Source organism: Bombina bombina, chromosome 5 (assembly GCF_027579735.1).
Source record: "Bombina bombina isolate aBomBom1 chromosome 5, aBomBom1.pri, whole genome shotgun sequence".
NCBI lineage: Eukaryota > Metazoa > Chordata > Amphibia > Anura > Bombinatoridae > Bombina > Bombina bombina.
The window spans coordinates 843,671,492-843,691,274 of NC_069503.1; the positions used below are offsets into that span (position 1 = coordinate 843,671,492).

The 19,783-nt window shown below is 40.7% G+C and overlaps 1 protein-coding gene across 1 annotated transcript in view; it reads left to right on the plus strand.

Annotated features, from left to right (window-relative positions):
* Positions 1 to 19,783, plus strand: part of RBBP8 (RB binding protein 8, endonuclease) — a 353,058-nt gene that overhangs the window by 130,300 nt on the left and 202,975 nt on the right. The window contains exon 6 of the mRNA XM_053715868.1: positions 1,764 to 1,839. Within this exon, the coding sequence (XP_053571843.1) occupies positions 1,764 to 1,839 (76 nt within the window). The remainder of the gene's footprint in view (positions 1 to 1,763; positions 1,840 to 19,783) is intronic.

Below are 19,783 nucleotides of genomic sequence, written 5' to 3' on the forward strand. Positions count from 1 at the left end.
ATGGGGTAAAGGATGTTTTGAAGTGACTTTTATGATTCATCCTGTGTAATCAAAATCAGTGGGGCTAAATTTCACACAATGCCATTTGAAGTTTTTAGAAATTAAATGAATTATTTGATGTACACAGCCACATCACCATTAAATAATAAGTATACCTGTGTATATCATCTAATAATATTTTAAATACCTTGACAATCTGATGGTCTCTTGTTTTGAACAACAAACTTCCCAGGTACCTTGTGAGGTCCAGGGATCCTCAGGCAGAGGTGTTGGATGCTCTTGCAGTTCCCTGGTCCTTCCAGCCTGCTTACTTATTCCCCCCTCTGGTCCTGCTTCCCAGAGTGATTTAAAAAATCAAAATGTAACAGACATTTGTAATTCTGTTAGCCCTAGCATGACCTCACAGGATTTGGCATGCGGAGCTGGTCCGAATGTCCAGTTGCCCGCCGTGGCCTCTTCCTCTAAGGCCAGACCTTCTGTCTCAAGGCCCCTTTTTCCATCCAGTTTTAAAGTCTCTGAACTTAAAGGGACAGTCAAGTCTAAAAAAAACATTTCATGATTTAAATAGGGCATGTCATTTTAAACAACTTTGCAATTTACTTTTATCCCAAATTTTGCTTTGTTCTCTTGGTATTCTTAGTTGAATGCTAAACCTAGGAGGTTCATATGCTAATTTCTTATACCTTGAAAACCGCCTCTGCATTTGACAGTTTTTCACCACTAGAGTGCGTTAGTTCATGTGTTTCATATAGATAACATTGAGCTCATGCACGTGAATTTACCGAGGAATGAGCACTGATTGGCTAAAATGCAAGTCTGTCAAAATAAATTAAATAAGGGGGCTGTCTGCAGAGGCTTAGATACAAGGTAATCACAGAGGTAAAACGTGTATTATTATAACTGTTGGTTATGCAAAACTGGGGAATGGGTAATTAAGGGATTAGCAAAAATTCTGGTGTTGACAGTCCCTTTAATGGCATGGAAATTGAACGCATAGTTTTCAGTCATAGGGGTTTCTCTGACTCTCTGATTCACACTGAGTCAGGCACGCAAGCCTTTTTCTAGGAAGATATACCACAAAGTTTGGAAAACTTACATTTCATGGTGTACTTACCATGATTATTCCTGGCATTCTTTTAGAATTCCTAGGATTCTTCAATTTCTTCAGAATGGTTTAGATAAAGGTTTATCTGCCAGTTCTTTGAAAGGCCAAATATCTGCCCTTTCTGTATTGTTTCATAGGAAAATTGCTATTCTTCCTGATGTTCATTATTTTGTTCAGGCTTTAATCCGGAATAAACCTGTTATTAGGCCTATTTCTCCTCCTTGGGGTCTTAACTTATTATTAAAAGTGTTACAGGCTCCTCTTTTGGAACCTTTGCAGAAATTTGACATTAAACTACTTTCTTGGAAAGTGCTGTTTCTTTTGGCTATCTCTTTTGCTAGAAGAGTTTCTGAATTGTCTACCCTCTCTTGTGAGTCTCCTTATCTGATGTTCCATCAGGATAAAGCTGTTTTGCGGACTACTTTTTAATTTTTACCTGAAGTTGTTAACTTAGCAAATCAGATAATAGAAGTAAATTGGAAAGTTGTTTAAAGTTTTGTGCTGTATCTGAAAGAACAATTTTGGGTTTCATGTCCCTTTACAATTGCAAAATGTAATCTAAATATCTTGCATGTATAGTCTAAAATAGCTAGAAGAATCTGTTTTACCTGTCAGTACTATATTTTAATATAATTGTTTGTTTGTTTTTTATCTTTAGTGAATGAGAAAAATACTCTTCAGGATGAGAATAAAAGGCTTTCAGATGAACTCCAATATATGCAGAAGAAAACAGAGTAAGTTTAGTGCTTGCGTTGTTTGTACTTTTGTATGTATTTGTCACGCCTGATCCTGGAACCTCCAGATTCCTATAGGTTGCCTTCCCTCCTGAGCCACTAGAGGATTGGGCTCTGTTTGAGAATTGCTTATTCTACTGCCTGCTCTGATTGGCCATTTGTCTGCAGGCAGTTACTCAATCAACACCCTATATAAGCTGCTTCCTGTGTTTGCCCGTGTCTAGGACTGTATGATGCTGTTCTCTGTTTACTACCCTTGCCTGTTTCCTGTACTTAGTCTTTGAAATTCAATTTGGTTCTGTTGTTGCCTGCAAGATTTTGACCTTTGACCTGCACAATTTTTACCCCTTTTGGATCCTGATGTTGCACTGTATTTAGCCTGTATGTTATTGAACTTTTTTTTGTCTTGTCTTCTGGATTTGTCACATCCTGGGTCTAACCCTCCATGCTGGGGCAGTGTATCTCATTGTCACTTCCCAACCTCAGGGTCCTGACTTTACTATTCCCGTGACGGTATTCCCTCCTCAACCATTCGAAAAGCATTAGTGCAGGCTAATATATTCAATTTATTCCCATTGGGGGATGTAGAAGAAAGGAAGAGAAGCCAAAGAAGGTAGGCAAAGGAAAGGTACCCAGCATGTAGAATAGTACAATAATATGGCTTAGGACGGGTAACCTGTAAATATTAGAAGAGTTTGTGTTTTATATGGACATTTGTAAACAAGCAGTAGTATCTTTACAACTTTAACTATCCTTTTTCTCTCATAATACTGTTCAGTAACTCATAAAGTCAGTCTTAAAGGGACGTGAAAGTCAACATCTAAACACACAGCAGGGGTCCATAATGCAATGTGCAACACATTTAGGTCTCTATATAGCAGCATATAATTACATTGAGTAACTCATTGAGACATTATTATTTTAAATGTGTTTTTATTCTAGATACAATGTAAGAAATGCCCAGCTTTCCTTAAGAATATATTTATATAATCTGCATATATGGGTTAACTATGTCCTATCAGGAGTTTGATCAACCTCAGGTCTGACGTGAACTCGTACTTGTGGTTTTCCTCATACACTTTGATAATATAAACAAAACTCAGCAAAGCATAATAATGTTTAACAGTCAATTTAATTAATATAATAGCAAGATTAATCATCTTTCCATTGTAGTGTGATGAGTCATATAAAACTCCTCCATAAAACTGGCTGTGCAACTGAGCCATCAGCATAATGGGGGTTATCTATTGTTCTAGCAAAATACTCTCACATGATTATTTTTTGACTCCATGGTGGCTTATCATTTTCTCGCCCTATGTTAGTGGCTTTATTAAAGGAATAGTCTAGTCAAAATTAAACTCTCATGATTCAGATAGAGCATGCAAATTTTAAACAACTTTCTAATTTACTCCTATTATCAATTTTTCTTTGTTTTCTTGGCATCTTTTATTTGAAAAAGCAAGAATGTAAGCATAGGAGCCGGCCCATTTTTGGTTCAGAACCTGGGTAGTGCTTTCTGATTTGTGTCTAAATGTAGCCACCAATCAGCAAGCACTACCCAGGTGCTAAACCAAAATTGGCCGGCTCCTAAGCTTACATTCAAATAAAGATGCCAAAAGAACGAAGAAAATTCGATAATTTAAGTTTAATTTTGACTAGACTATTCCTTTAAGCATAGTATATAATGCAATGTTATTGTTTGTGCTCATGCCTCATATGTTTGCATGTCTTATCATTTAAATTAGGTATTTTCAGGTGAAGGGCACAGACATTTCTTTCATGTAATTAACAAGAGTCCATGAGCTAGTGACGTATGGGATATACATTCCTACCAGGAGGGGCAAAGTTTCCCAAACCTTAAAATGCCTATAAATACACCCCTCACCACACCCACAAATCAGTTTTACAAACTTTGCCTCCAAGGGAGGTGGTGAAGTAAGTTTGTGCTAGATTCTACGTTGATATGCGCTCCGCAGCAAGTTGGAGCCCGGTTTTCCTCTCAGCGTGCAGTGAATGTCAGAGGGATGTGAGGAGAGTATTGCCTATTGAATGCAGTGATCTCCTTCTACGGGGTCTATTTCATAAGGTTCTCTGTTATCGGTCGTAGAGATTCATCTCTTACCTCCCTTTTCAGATCGACGATATACTCTTATATTTACCATTTCCTCTACTGATTCTCGTTTCAGTACTGGTTTGGCTTTCTACAAACATGTAGATGAGTGTCCTGGGGTAAGTAAGTCTTATTTTCTGTGACACTCTAAGCTATGGTTGGGCACTTTATTTATAAAGTTCTAAATATATGTATTCAAACATTTATTTGCCTTGACTCAGAATGTTCAACTTTCCTTATTTCCAGACAGTCAGTTTCATATTTGGGATTATGCTTTCAATTATCATATTTTGTCTTACCTCAAAAATTTGACTTTTTTCCCTGTGGGCTGTTAGGCTCGCGGGGGCTGAAAATGCTTCATTTTATTGCGTCATTTTTGGCGCGGATTTTTTTGGCGCAAAAATTCATTTCCGTTTCCGGCGTCATACGTGTCGCCGGAAGTTGCGTCATTTTTTGACGTTATTTTGCGCCAAAAATGTCGGCGTTCCGGATGTGGCGTCATTTTTGGCGCCAAAAGCATTTAGGCGCCAAATAATGTGGGCGTCTTATTTGGCGCTAAAAAATATGGGCGTCGCTTTTGTCTCCACATTATTTCAGTCTCATTTTCATTTGCTTCTGGTTGCTAGAAGCTTGATGTTTGGCATTTTTTTCCCATTCCTGAAACTGTCTTATAAGGAATTTGATTTATTTTGCTTTATATGTTGTTTTTTCTCTTACATATTGCAAGATGTCTCACGTTGCATCTGAGCCAGAAGATACTACAGGAAAACCACTGCCTGCTGGATCTACCAAAGCTAAGTGTATCTGCTGTAAACTTTTGGTAGCTATTTCTCCAGCTGTTGTTTGTATTAATTGTCATGACAAACTTGTTAAAGCAGATAATATTTCCTTTAGTGATGTACCATTGCCTGTTGCAGTTCCCTCAACATCTAAGGTGCAGAATGTTCCTGATAACATAAGAGATTTTGTTTCTGAATCCATAAAGAAGGCTTTGTCTGTTATTTCTCCTTCTAGTAAACGTAAAAAGTCTTTTAAATCTTCTCTCTCTACAGATGAATTTTTAAATGAACACCATCATTCTGATTCTTTGGACTCTTCTAGTTCAGAGGATTCTGTCTCAGAGATTGATGCTGATAAATCTTCATATTTATTTAAGATGGAATTTATTCGCTCTTTACTTAAAGAAGTACTAATTGCTTTAGAAATAGAGGATTCTAGTCCTCTTGATACTAATTCTATACGTTTGGATAAGGTTTTTAAAGCTCCTACGGTTATTCCAGAAGTCTTTCCTGTTCCTAATGCTATTTCTGCAGTAATTGCTAAGGAATGGGATAAATTGGGTAATTCATTTACTCCTTCTAAACGTTTTAAGCAATTATATCCTGTTCCGCCTGACAGGTTAGAATTTTGGGACAAAATCCCTAAAGTTGATGGGGCTATTTCTACCCTTGCTAAACGTACTACCATTCCTACGTCAGATGGTACCTCGTTTAAGGATCCTTTAGATAGAAAAATTGAATCTTTTTCTAAGAAAAGCTTATCTATGTTCAGGTAATCTTCTTAGACCTGCTATATCATTGGCTGATGTTGCTGCAGCTTCAACTTTTTGGTTGGAAACTCTAGCGCAACAAGTAACAAATCGTGATTCTCATGATATTATTATTCTTCTCCAGCATGCTAATAATTTCATCTGTGATGCCATTTTTGATATTATTAGAGTTGATGTTAGATTTATGTCTCTGGCTATCTTAGCCAGAAGAGCTTTATGGCTTAAGACTTGGAATGCTGATATGGCTTCTAAATCAACTCTACTTTCCATTTCTTTCCAGGGAAACAAATTATTTGGTTCTCAGTTGGATTCTATTATTTCAACTGTTACTGGTGGGAAAGGAACTTTTTTACCACAGGATAAAAAATCTAAAGGTAAAAACAGGGCTAACAATCGTTTTCGTTCCTTTCGTTTCAACAAAGAACAAAAGCCTGATCCTTCGTCCTCAGGAGCAGTTTCAGTTTGGAAACCATCTCCAGTCTGGAATAAATCCAAGCCTGCTAGAAAGGCAAAGCCTGCTTCTAAGTTCACATGAAGGTACGGCCCTCATTCCAGTTCAGCTGGTAGGGGGCAGGTTACGTTTTTTCAAAGAAATTTGGATCAAATCTGTTCACAATCTTTGGATTCAGAACATTGTTTCAGAAGGGTACAGAATTGGTTTCAAGATGAGACCTCCTGCAAAGAGATTTTTTCTTTCCCATGTCCCAGTAAATCCAGTGAAAGCTCAAGCATTTCTGAATTGTGTTTCAGATCTAGAGTTGGCTGGAGTAATTATGCCAGTTCCAGTTCCGGAACAGGGGATGGGGTTTTATTCAAATCTCTTCATTGTACCAAAGAAGGAGAATTCCTTCAGACCAGTTCTGGATCTAAAATTATTGAATCGTTATGTAAGGATACCAACGTTCAAGATGGTAACTGTAAGGACTATATTGCCTTTTGTTCAGCAAGGGAATTATATGTCCACAATAGATTTACAGGATGCATATCTGCATATTCCGATTCATCCAGATCATTATCAGTTCCTGAGATTCTCTTTTCTAGACAAGCATTACCAATTTGTGGCTCTACCGTTTGGCCTTGCTACAGCTCCAAGAATTTTCACAAAGATTCTCGGTGCCCTTCTGTCTGTAATCAGAGAACAGGGTATTGTGGTATTTCCTTATTTGGACGATATCTTGGTACTTGCTCCGTCTTTACATTTAGCAGAGTCTCATACGAATCGACTTGTGTTGTTTCTTCAAGTTCATGGTTGGAGGATCAATTTACCAAAAAGTTCTTTGATTCCTCAAACAAGGGTAACCTTTCTGGGTTTCCAGATAGATTCAGTGTCCATGACTCTGTCTTTAACAGACAAGAGACGTCTAAAATTGATTACAGCTTGTCGAAACCTTCAGTCACAATCATTCCCTTCGGTAGCCTTATGCATGGAAATTCTAGGTCTTATGACTGCTGCATCGGACGCGATCCCCTTTGCTCGTTTTCACATGCGACCTCTTCAGCTCTGTATGCTGAACCAATGGTGCAGGGATTACACGAAGATATCTCAATTAATATCTTTAAAACCGATTGTTCGACACTCTCTAACGTGGTGGACAAATCACCATCGTTTAATTCAGGGGGCTTCTTTTGTTCTTCCGACCTGGACTGTAATTTCAACAGATGCAAGTCTCACAGGTTGGGGAGCTGTGTGGGGATCTCTGACGGCACAAGGAGTTTGGGAATCTCAGGAGGTGAGATTACCGATCAATATTTTGGAACTCCGTGCAATTTTCAGAGCTCTTCAGTTTTGGCCTCTTCTGAAGAGAGAATCGTTCATTTGTTTTCAGACAGACAATGTCACAACTGTGGCATACATCAATCATCAAGGAGGGACTCACAGTCCTCTGGCTATGAAAGAAGTATCTCGAATTTTGGTTTGGGCGGAATCCAGCTCCTGTCTAATCTCTGCGGTTCATATCCCAGGTGTAGACAATTGGGAAGCGGATTATCTCAGTCGCCAAACGTTGCATCCGGGCGAATGGTCTCTTCACCCAGAGGTATTTCTTCAGATTGTTCAATTGTGGGGGCTCCCAGAGATAGATCTGATGGCCTCTCATCTAAACAAGAAACTTCCCAGGTATCTGTCCAGATCCCGGGATCCTCAGGCGGAGGCAGTGGATGCATTATCACTTCCTTGGAAGTATCATCCTGCCTATATCTTTCCGCCTCTAGTTCTTCTTCCAAGAGTAATCTCCAAGATTCTGAGGGAATGCTTGTTTGTTCTGCTAATAGCTCCGGCATGGCCTCACAGGTTTTGGTATGCGGATCTTGTCCGGATGGCATCTTGCCAGCCATGGACTCTTCCGTTAAGACCAGACCTTCTGTCACAAGGTCCTTTTTTCCATCCGGATCTGAAATCCTTAAATTTAAAGGTATGGAGATTGAACGCTTGATTCTTGGTCATAGAGGTTTCTCTGACTCCGTGATTAATACTATGTTACAGGCTCGTAAATCTGTATCTCGAGAGATATATTATAGAGTCTGGAAGACTTATATTTCATGGTGTCTTTCTCATCATTTTTCTTGGCATTCTTTTAGAATACCGAGAATTTTACAATTTCTTCAGGATGGTTTGGATAAGGGTTTGTCCGCAAGTTCTTTGAAAGGACAAATCTCTGCTCTTTCTGTTCTTTTTCACAGAAAGATTGCTATTCTTCCTGATATTCATTGTTTTGTACAAGCTTTGGTTCGTATAAAACCTGTCATTAAGTCAATTTCTCCTCCTTGGAGTTTGAATTTGGTTCTGGGAGCTCTTCAAGCTCCTCCGTTTGAACCTATGCATTCATTGGACATTAAATTACTTTCTTGGAAAGTTTTGTTCCTTTTGGCCATCTCTTCTGCTAGAAGAGTTTCTGAATTATCTGCTCTTTCGTGTGAGTCTCCTTTTCTGATTTTTCATCAGGATAAGGCGGTGTTGCGAACTTCTTTTGAATTTTTACCTAAAGTTGTGAATTCCAACAACATTAGTAGAGAAATTGTGGTTCCTTCATTATGTCCTAATCCTAAGAATTCTAAGGAGAAATCATTGCATTCTTTGGATGTTGTTAGAGCTTTGAAATATTATGTTGAAGCTACGAAATCTTTCCGTAAGACTTCTAGTCTATTTGTTATCTTTTCCGGTTCTAGGAAAGGCCAGAAAGCTTCTGCCATTTCTTTGGCATCTTGGTTGAAATCTTTAATTCATCTTGCCTATGTTGAGTCGGGTAAAACTCCGCCTCAAAGAATTACAGCTCATTCTACTAGGTCAGTATCTACTTCCTGGGCGTTTAGGAATGAAGCTTCGGTTGACCAGATCTGCAAAGCAGCAACTTGGTCTTCTTTGCATACTTTTACTAAATTCTACCATTTTGATGTATTTTCTTCTTCTGAAGCAGTTTTTGGTAGAAAAGTTCTTCAGGCAGCGGTTTCAGTTTGAATCTTCTGCTTATGTTTTTTGTTAAACTTTATTTTGGGTGTGGATTATTTTCAGCAGGAATTGGCTGTCTTTATTTTATCCCTCCCTCTCTAGTGACTCTTGTGTGGAAAGATCCACATCTTGGGTAGTCATTATCCCATACGTCACTAGCTCATGGACTCTTGTTAATTACATGAAAGAAAACATAATTTATGTAAGAACTTACCTGATAAATTCATTTCTTTCATATTAACAAGAGTCCATGAGGCCCACCCTTTTTTGTGGTGGTTATGATTTTTTTGTATAAAGCACAATTATTCCAATTCCTTATTTTATATGCTTCGCACTTTTTCTTATCACCCCACTTCTTGGCTATTCGTTAAACTGATTTGTGGGTGTGGTGAGGGGTGTATTTATAGGCATTTTAAGGTTTGGGAAACTTTGCCCCTCCTGGTAGGAATGTATATCCCATACGTCACTAGCTCATGGACTCTTGTTAATATGAAAGAAATGAATTTATCAGGTAAGTTCTTACATAAATTATGTTTTTCTTTTTAGTCCCTGGAATGGTGAACAGTGTTTAAAAATTTTGTTAATCATAACAAAATAATTTGCTTCAACATAAAGAAGCAAGTTTTTTTTAATTTTTAAACACGTAGTTTATTGCAAAAGTGCTTCTATTCAAAACTTAAGTGCACTTTTCAATTTTGACCATTATGTCCCTTTAAAGACATACTAAAGTGAAAATTTAATTTTCATGATTCAGGTAGAGCATGCAATAAAAAAAAACATAATTTATGCTTACCTGATAAATTCCTTTCTTCTGTAGTGTGATCAGTCCACGGGTCATCATTACTTCTGGGATATTACTCCTCCCCAACAGGAAGTGCAAGAGGATTCACCCAGCAGAGTTGCATATAGCCCCTCCCCTCTACGTCACCCCCAGTCATTCGACCAAGGACAAACGAGAAAGGAGGAACCAAGGGTGTAGTGGTGACTGGAGTATAATTTAAAAATAAATACCTGCCTTAAAAACAGGGCGGGCCGTGGACTGATCACACTACAGAAGAAAGGAATTTATCAGGTAAGCATAAATTATGTTTTCTTCTGTTAAGTGTGATCAGTCCACGGGTCATCATTACTTCTGGGATACCAATACCAAAGCAAAAGTACACGGATGACGGGAGGGATAGGCAGGCTCTTTTATACAGAAGGAACCACTGCCTGAAGAACCTTTCTCCCAAAAATAGCCTCCGAGGAAGCAAATGTGTCAAATTTGTAAAATTTGGAAAAAGTATGAAGCGAAGACCAAGTTGCAGCCTTGCAAATCTGTTCAACAGAGGCCTCATTCTTGAAGGCCCAAGTGGAAGCCACAGCTCTAGTAGAATGGGCTGTAATTCTTTCAGGAGGCTGCTGTCCAGCAGTCTCATAAGCTAAACGTATTATACTACGAAGCCAAAAGGAAAGAGAGGTTGCCGAAGCCTTTTGACCTCTCCTCTGTCCAGAGTACACGACAAACAGAGAAGACGTTTGTCGAAATTCCTTAGTTGCCTGTAAGTAAAATTTTAGGGCACGAACTACATCCAGATTATGTAGTAATCGTTCCTTCTTTGAAGAAGGATTTGGGCACAAGGAAGGAACAACAATCTCTTGATTGATATTCCTGTTAGTGACTACCTTGGGTAAGAACCCAGGTTTAGTACGCAGAACTACCTTATCCGAATGAAAAATCAAATAAGGAGAATCACAGTGTAAGGCTGATAACTCAGAGACTCTTCGAGCCGAGGAAATAGCCATTAAAAATAGAACTTTCCAAGATAACAACTTTATATCAATGGAATGGAGGGGTTCAAACGGAACGCCCTGTAAAATGTTTAGAACAAGATTTAAACTCCATGGTGGAGCAACAGTTTTAAACACAGGCTTAATCCTCGCTAAAGCCTGACAAAAGGCCTGAACATCTGGCACTTCTGACAGACGTTTGTGTAACAGAATAGACAGGGCTGAGATCTGTCCCTTTAATGAACTAGCAGATAAACCCTTTTCTAAACCTTCTTGTAGAAAAGACAATATTCTAGGAATCCTAACCTTACTCCAAGAGTAACCTTTGGATTCACACCAGTATAGGTATTTACGCCATATCTTATGGTAAATCTTTCTGGTAACAGGGTTCCTAGCCTGTATTAAGGTGTCAATAACTGACTCAGAAAACCCACGTTTTGACAAAATCAAACGTTCAATTTCCAAGCAGTCAGCTTCAGGGAAGTTAGAGTTTGATGTTTGAACGGACCCTGGATCAGAAGGTCCTCCATAGTCCTCTCACACATCCTATCTAGTCGTTGGGTGCAAGAGAATGACTGGGGGTGACGTAGAGGGGAGGGGCTATATGCAACTCTGCTGGGTGAATCCTCTTGCACTTCCTGTTGGGGAGGAGTAATATCCCAGAAGTAATGATGACCCGTGGACTGATCACACTTAACAGAAGAAAAAAATCTTTACAACTTTAATTTCCATTATCAGTTTTTGTGCTCAGTCTTTTTATATGCACACATTTAGAGGCACTAGCTCCTACTGAATATACTAATATGAATCTGTAATTGGCTGATGGCTCCCACATGATACAGATGGCTTGTTATGGAAGCAATCTTTTACATTTCTTATAAAAAAAAAATCTACTAATAATTTGAAATTCAGAGCAAGTGCAATTAAATTGTCTTTTGTCTTTTTATTGTGCATTTATGGATTTTGCAATTCTACTGTATTTTAATGGTCTTAAGTTTATGTAGCTTATTTCTCCATTGGCATTTCCTGTTTTTAATATTCAATTTATATACATTATTTGATTTCTCTTGCAAGGTGTATCCAGTCCACGGCTTCATCCTTTACTTGTGGGATATTCTCATTCCCTACAGGAAGTGGCAAAGAGAGCACACAGCAGAGCTGTCCATATAGCTCCCCCTCTAGCTCCACCCCCCAGTCATTCTCTTTGCCGGCTCTAAGCACTAGGGTCTCTCTACGGGAGGGTAAAGTGAATGTGGTGTTAGATTTGTAGTTTTATATCTTCAATCAAGATTTTGTTATTTTTAAATGGTACCGGTTTGTACTATTTACTCTCTAGCAGAAAAGTGATGAAGAATTCTGCTGAGAGGAAAATGATTTTAGCATGTTGTAACTAAAATCCACTGCTGTTCCCACACAGGACTGAGGAGTACCAGAAAACTTCAGTTGGGGGGAACAGTTTGCAGGCTTGACTGCAATGAGGTATGTTCAGTCATTTATTTCTAGACAAGACTGAGATAATGCTAGAAGACTGACAAGATCCCCATGTGGGGAGGGTAAGCTATGTTCTGAGACTTAGTATAGAATTTAATGCTTACATAACAGGGCTAATTAGGCTGGTTGATACTAATGCAGGGCAATCGATTATTTAAGAAATACTCGTTGGAGACACCTTTTTAAGCACTTTGGAGTGTTTTACTGGGGTTATTATCCACATGGCATAAATTTAGTCACTTAGAAGTGATTTTTGTAGGCCTCAATACTCCGGAGTGGAGTGGGAGGGGCCTAATTTCGCGCCTCAGATGCGCAGTTAGAATTGAAAGGCTGTTTCATGCTGCTTCACATGGAGGGTACAGCTGCTGATTGAGGGCCTAGAAGAAGCTTTATTTCCCCAAAACTGATCCCTAAGAGCAGGTAGGGCCACAGCAGTAAGCTGTGGCATGGTGCTGTAGTTAATTAACCTATTGTTGGCTTTAGGCTGCTCCGGTTTGGGCATTAAGGGGTTAATCGTTCTGAAACTTGCTGTGCAATCATATTAAAGCCTTAGGTACATACTGTGAAAATTTCAAAAGGATTGGGGCATTTTTCACTGTTTTATAAAATTGTGTGCTCTTTTTATTTCTTAAAGGCACATTGTTTTTTCAAATTGTGTTTTTTATTTGATTAAAGTGTTTTCCAAGCCTGCTTGTGTATGCTACTAGTCTGTTAAACATGTCTGACACTAAGGAAAATCCTTGTTCAATGTGTTTAGAAGCCATGGTGGAACCCCCTCTCAGAATGTGTCCCAATTGCACTAATATGTCTATACACTTTAAAGATCATATTGTTGCACTTAAGTGTGGCCCTAGATGATTCTCAGACTGAAGGTAATGAGGATAGTCCGCCTACCTCTCCCCATGTGTCACAACCAGTTACGCCCGCTCAAGCGATGCCTAGTACCTCTAGTGCGTCTGCCCCTATTACATTGCAACAACTAGCGACAGTCATGGATAATTCCCTTGCAGCCTTTCTATCCAAACTGCCAGTTTTTCCTGCAAAGCGCGATAGATTATGAGCAGTCTGAAGCTTTGGTAGCCTTATCTGATGTACCCTCACAACACTCCGAAGTGGGGGTGAGGGATTTGATGTCTGAGGGAGAAATTTCCGACTCAGGAAAGGTTTCTCATCAGGCAGAGTCAGATTCATTAGCATTTAAATTTAAACTGGAACACCTCCGCGTATTGCTCAGGGAGGTATTAGCCACTCTGGATGACTGTGACCCTATGGTGGTCCCAGAGAAATTGTGTAAATTGGACAAGTACCTAGAGGTCCCTGTATACACTGATGCGTTTCTGATCCCTAAAAGGGTTGCGGATATTGTTACTAGGGCGTGGGATAGACCAGGTGTCCCTTTTGTCCCCCCCCCCCCCCCTATTTTTAAGAAAATGTTCCCCATAACTGACCCCAGGCGGGACTCGTGGAAGACGGTCCCTAAGATAGAGGGGGCTGTTTCTTCACTTGCTAAGCGCGCAACCATACCAATTGAAGACAGTTGTGCTTTTAAAGATCCTATGGATAAAAAATTAGAAGGTTTACTTAAGAAAATTTTTGTTCAACAAGGTTTCCTTCTCCAACCTATTGCCTTCATTATTCCTGTAACTACTGCAGCGGCTTTCTGGTTTGAGGCGCTGGAGGAGTCGCTCATATGACAAAATTATGGATAGAATTAAGGCTCTAAAGCTGGGTAATTCTTTTATCACAGACGCCGCCTTGCAATTAGCTAAGTTAGCGGCAAAAAATTCAGGTTTCGCCATTATGGCGCGCAGAGCGCTTTGGCTCAAGTCATGGTCGGCCGATGTGTCGTCAAAATCCAAATTATTAAATATCCCTTTCAAGGGAAAGACCCTTTTCGGGCCAGAATTGAAAGAGATTATTTCAGAAATCACCGGGGGAAAGGGCCATGCTCTCCCTCAGGACAAGCCCTTTAAGGCTAGAAACAAAGCTAATTTTCGTTCCTTTCGTAACTTCAGGAGCGGTCCGGCTTCAGCCTCTACAGCTGCAAAGCAAGAGGGTAACTCTTCACAGCCCAAGGCAACCTGGAAGCCTTACCAGGGCTGGAACAAGGGTAAACAGGCCAAAAAGCCTGCAGCTGCTACCAAGACAGCATGAAGGGGTAGCCCCCGATCCGGGACCGGATCTAGTAGGGGGCAGAATCTCTCTCTTCGCTCAGGCCTGGGCAAGAGATGTTCACGATCCCTGGGCATTAGAGATTGTTTCCCAGGGATATCTTCTAGAATTCAAGGACTCCCCTCCAAGGGGAAGGTTCTACATTTCTCGTCTGTCTACAGACCAGACAAAGAAAGAGGCGTTCTTACGCTGTGTAGAAGATCTACATACGATGGGAGTGATATACCCAGTTCCAATTGCAGAACAAGGTCTGGGATTTTACTCAAACCTGTTTGTGGTTCCCAAAAAAGAAGGAACTTTCAGACCAATCCTGGATCTAAAAATTCTAAACATATTCCTCAGAGTCCCATCATTCAAGATGGAGACCATTCGGACAATCTTACCTATGATCCAGGAAGGTCAATATATGACTACCGTGGCTCTAAAGGATATGTACCTGCATATCCCTATCCACAAAGATCATTATCAGTTCCTCAGGTTCGCTTTCCTAGACAAGCATTACCAGTTCGTGGCTCTTCCATTTGGTTTAGCCACTGCTCCCAGAATTTTCACAAAGGTGCTAGGGTCCCTTCTGGCGGTTCTAAGACCGCGGGGCATAGCAGTGGCGCCTTATTTGGACGACATCTTAATTCAGGCACCGTCCTTTCACAGAGCCAAGGCTCACACGGAGATTGTATTGGCCTTTCTGATGTCTCACGGGTGGAAGGTGAACGTCAAAAAGAGTTCTCTGTCCCCACTCACAAGGGTTCCCTTCCTAGGAACACTAATAGATTCAGTAGAAATTAAAATATTTCTGACGGAGGTCAGAAAGTTGAAATTTTAAACTACTTGCCGAGTTCTTCATTCCATTCCTCGGCCATCTGTAGCTCAGTGCATGGAGGCAATCGGATTAATGGTAGCGGCAATGGACATAGTCCCTTTTGCTCGGATACACCTCAGACCACTGCAACTATGCATGCTCAAACAGTGGAATGGGAATTATGCAGATTTGTCTCCTCAAATTCAGTTGGACCAGGAGACCAGAGATTCTCTTCTCTGATGGTTGTTTCAGGACCACCTGTCTCAGGGAATATGTTTCCGCAGGCCAGAGTGGGTCATTGTAACGACCGACGCCAGTCTGTTAGGCTGGGGTGCGGTCTGTGACTCCCTGAAAGCTCAGGGCTTATGGTCTCGGGAAGAAACGCTTCTCCCGATAAACATTCTGGAACTGAGGGCGACCCTATGGTGGTCCCAGAGAAATTGTGTAAAATGGACAAGTACCTAGAGGTCCCTGTATACACTGATGCGTTTTTGATCCCTAAAAGGGTTGCAGATATTGTTACTAGGGAGTGGGATAGACCAGGTGTCCCTTTTGTTTCCCCCCCCCCCCCCCCCCCTATTTTTAAGAAAATGTTCCCCATAACTGACCCCAGGCGGGACTCGTGGCAGACGGTCCCTAAGGTAGAGGGGGCTGTTTCTTCACTTGCTAAGCGCGCAACCATACCAATTGAAGACAGTTGTGCTTTTAAAGATCCTATGGATAAAAAATTAGAAGATTTAGTCGGACAACATCACGACTGTAGCTTACGTCAATCATCAGGGGGGAACAAAGAGTTCCCTAGCGATGACGGAAGTAACCAAAATAATCAGGTGGGCGGAGGATCACTCCTGCCATCTCTCAGCTATTCACATCCCAGGAGTAGACAACTGGGAGGCGGATTTTCTAAGTCGTCAGACTTTTCACCCGGGGGAGTGGGAACTCCACCCGGAGGTATTTGCCCAGCTGACTCAGCTATGGGGCACTCCAGAATTGGATCTGATGGCGTCCCGTCAGAACGCCAAACTTCCTCTCTACGTGTCCAGGTCCCGGGACCCCAAGGCGGTATTGATAGATGCTCTAGCAGCGCCTTGGTCCCTCAATCTGGCTTATGTTTTTCCACCGTTTCCTCTCCTCCCGTGTCTGGTCGCCAGAATCAAGCAGGAGAAGGCTTTGGTGATTCTGATAGCGCCTGCGTGGCCACGCAGGACTTGGTATGCAGACCTAGTGGACATGTCATCTGTCCCACCATGGACACTGCCAATGAGGCAGGATCTTCTAATACAGGGTCCGTTCAAGCATCCAAATCTAGTTTCTCTACGTCTGACTGCTTGGAGATTGAACGCTTAATTCTATCAAAGCGTGGGTTCTCTGAGTCAGTTATAGATACTCTGATTCAGGCTAGATAGCCTGTCACCAGGAAAATCTACCATAAGATATGGCGGAAATATCTTTGTTGGTGTGAATCCAAGGGTTACTCATGGAGTAAGATTCCCAGGATATTGTCCTTTCTCCAAGAAGGATTGGAGAAAGGTTTGTCAGCTAGTTCCTTAAAAGGACAAATATCAGCTCTGTCTATCCTTTTACACAAGCGTCTGGCAGAGTTACCAGACGTTCAAGCGTTTGCTCAGGCTTTAGTCAGAATCAAGCCTGTCTATAAACCTGTGGCTCCGCCATGGAGTCTAAATCTAGTTCTTTCAGTTCTTCAAGGGGTTCCGTTTGAACCTTTACATTCCATAGATATTAAGTTGTTATCTTGGAAAGTTTTGTTTTTAGTAGCTATCTCTTCTGCTCAAAGAGTTTCAGAATTATCTGCCTTACAGTGTGATTCACCTTACCTGGTGTTCCACGCAGATAAGGTAGTTTTGCGTACCAAGCCTGGTTTTCTTCCTAAAGTTGTTTCTAACAAGAATATTAACCAGGAAATAGTTGTTCCTTCTCTGTGTCCTAATCCTCCTTCGAAGAAGGAACGTCTGTTACACAATCTTGATGTAGTTCGTGCTTTAAAGTTCTATTTACAAGCAACTAAGGATTTCAGACAAATATCTTCCTTGTTGGTTATCTATTCTGGTAAGAGGAGAGGTCAGAAAGCGACTGCTACCTCTCTTTCCTTTTGCCTGAAAAGCATCATCCGTTTGGCCTATGAGACTGCTGGCCAGCAGCCTCCTGAAATAATTACTGCTCATTCTACCAGAGCAGTGGCTTCCACATGGGCTTTCAAAAATTAGGCTTCTGTTGAACAGATTTGTAAGGCAGCGACTTGGTCTTCACTGCATACTTTTGCCAAATTTTACAAATTCGATACTTTTGCTTCTTCGGAGGCTATTTTTGGGAGACAGGTTTTGCAAGCAGTGGTGCCTTCTGTTTAAGGTACCTGTCTTGTTCCCTTCCTTCATCCGTGTCCTAAAGCTTTGGTATTGGTATCCCACAAGTAAAGGATGAAGCCGTGGACTGGATACACCTTGCAAGAGAAAACAGAATTTATGCTTACCTGATAAATTACTTTCTCTTGCGGTGTATCCAGTCCACGGCCCGCCCTGGCATTTAAGTCAGGTATAAAAAATTTTTGTTTAAACTACAGTCACCACTGCACCCTATGGTTTCTCCTTTTTCTTCCTAATCTTTGGTCGAATGACTGGTGGGTGGAGCTAGAGGGGGAGCTATATGGACAGCTCTGCTGTGTACTCTCTTTGCCACTTCCTGTAGGGAATGAGAATATCCCACAAGTAAAGGATGAAGCCGTGGACTGGATACACCGCAAGAGAAAGTAATTTATCAGGTAAGCATAAATTCTGTTTTTTTCAACGGATATTTCCACCCATTCCTTGAGTACACTGATGACATTGAAAAACTTCTTATCAAGGAACATAAACCGCAATTTGAGATCTGGACTTTTGAGAATTATATTAAATTGAACATTGTTCCTAGGGGTCTCAGATTAAACAAATACCCCACTTTTGAAGTCTCTGACAAAGAATTAATTGAGACTTGGAACACTGTACTAACTGAATGCTCAGTCAGATTGATGCACTTGTTAATCATGTATAAAACCAAATTGCTAACTATGGTCAGAGGTGAAATTGAAATTTTGCAGATTGAGTTGAATAATAGGAAATTAGAACTTGACTACCCTAAGTTTGATGGCATTTTGAGATTGGCTTTTTCTGAATCTAAGAAAGAGATTTTAAATATCAAGTACTCAAAATACCTTAGGGACCAGGCAGACTATGATAATCAGACGGTATACATTTGGCATCACTCTAGGAATAGCTCCAATAATAGGAGAGGTAGATCCAGGAGCAGAGGCAGAGGACAGCAACAACAACAGCATACATCCTTTAATAACTCTGGTGCATATAAGTCCTCTGGTAGTGAGGGTGACTCAGGTGATGATACTGGGGCCTCAGGTGGTGAGGATTCTGCAGGGATACCCAGGGGTATTCTAAAAAATACACAGAGTACACATAAGCAAGTGAGCATTAATGGCTCTACCAACATTACTGATATAGTGTCTGTGAGATCTAAAGAATTGAACACACAGGGTGCAGGTATCCCAAAAACCATACAGAATAAAACACACACTGCTAAAGGTACAAAGTATATAAGTAGCACCAATCAGACCCCAGTTAATGATACGAATACCACTGGGGAAGATCGCAGGGCTTTTGATCAGGTTTTTCACCAGGCACAGGACAAAACTGGGATAGGACAGGAGAAGAGGTACCCCCAGAGGATGAACAAGAACATCAAGTATCAGTAACACCCACCTGTGATAACATCTATAATGTGATTAACCTATCCACTGTTACCTTGTCTAACATGCAATTAAAGGTTCTTAGTTATGGCTTGAATTTTGCCCCCACTACTTTATTTAACCTTTTTAACACAATGTTAGACGTTAATAGGTTAACTAGGAATCTAACCTTGAAAAATATTTTCATAGTGCTGATACTGACATTGACATTAGCCAGAATTTAGCACCTAGACACACATCCATTTCAGAGGCTGCTCCTTTATCCTTTTCGGAGGCTTGTGATGTCTTGTCTCTGAATGAACTTGGGAGACAAGTGACTAATGAAGCTGAGACAGGGACCATTAAATGTCACAGTGGTTTCAAGAAACCCTCTGATTTCTATCCTCTACAATTTCGTGGGCCCGTCCTGGAGAACTTTTTCAAAAGGATTGAGAGAGATCTTACGTCCCTTGCCTCAACAAAGAATGAAACCAGTAATTGTAGGTTAAATTTGTCCTTTAGAGAGAGACAGGCGCTACTCGAGTTACAACGAAATGACAATTTGGTCATTCGATCCGCCGATAAAGGCGGTTCTGTAGTTGTCTTAGACAAATCAGAGTATATTAGGGAGGCCCATAGACAACTACACAATGACACATACTATCAGAAATTGGACAGGGATCCTACATGGCTCTTTCAGAAAGAACTCAGAACCCTTTTGGATGATGGGTTGGAGGATGGGTACTTTGATCAAGACACACATGACTTTTTGTTGGTGGAACATCCGGTGGTACCCATCTTCCACCACCTTCCGAAAGTGCATAAGACCTTAACAGAGGTCCAGGGACGACCCATAATGAGTGGGATAGGTTCCCTTC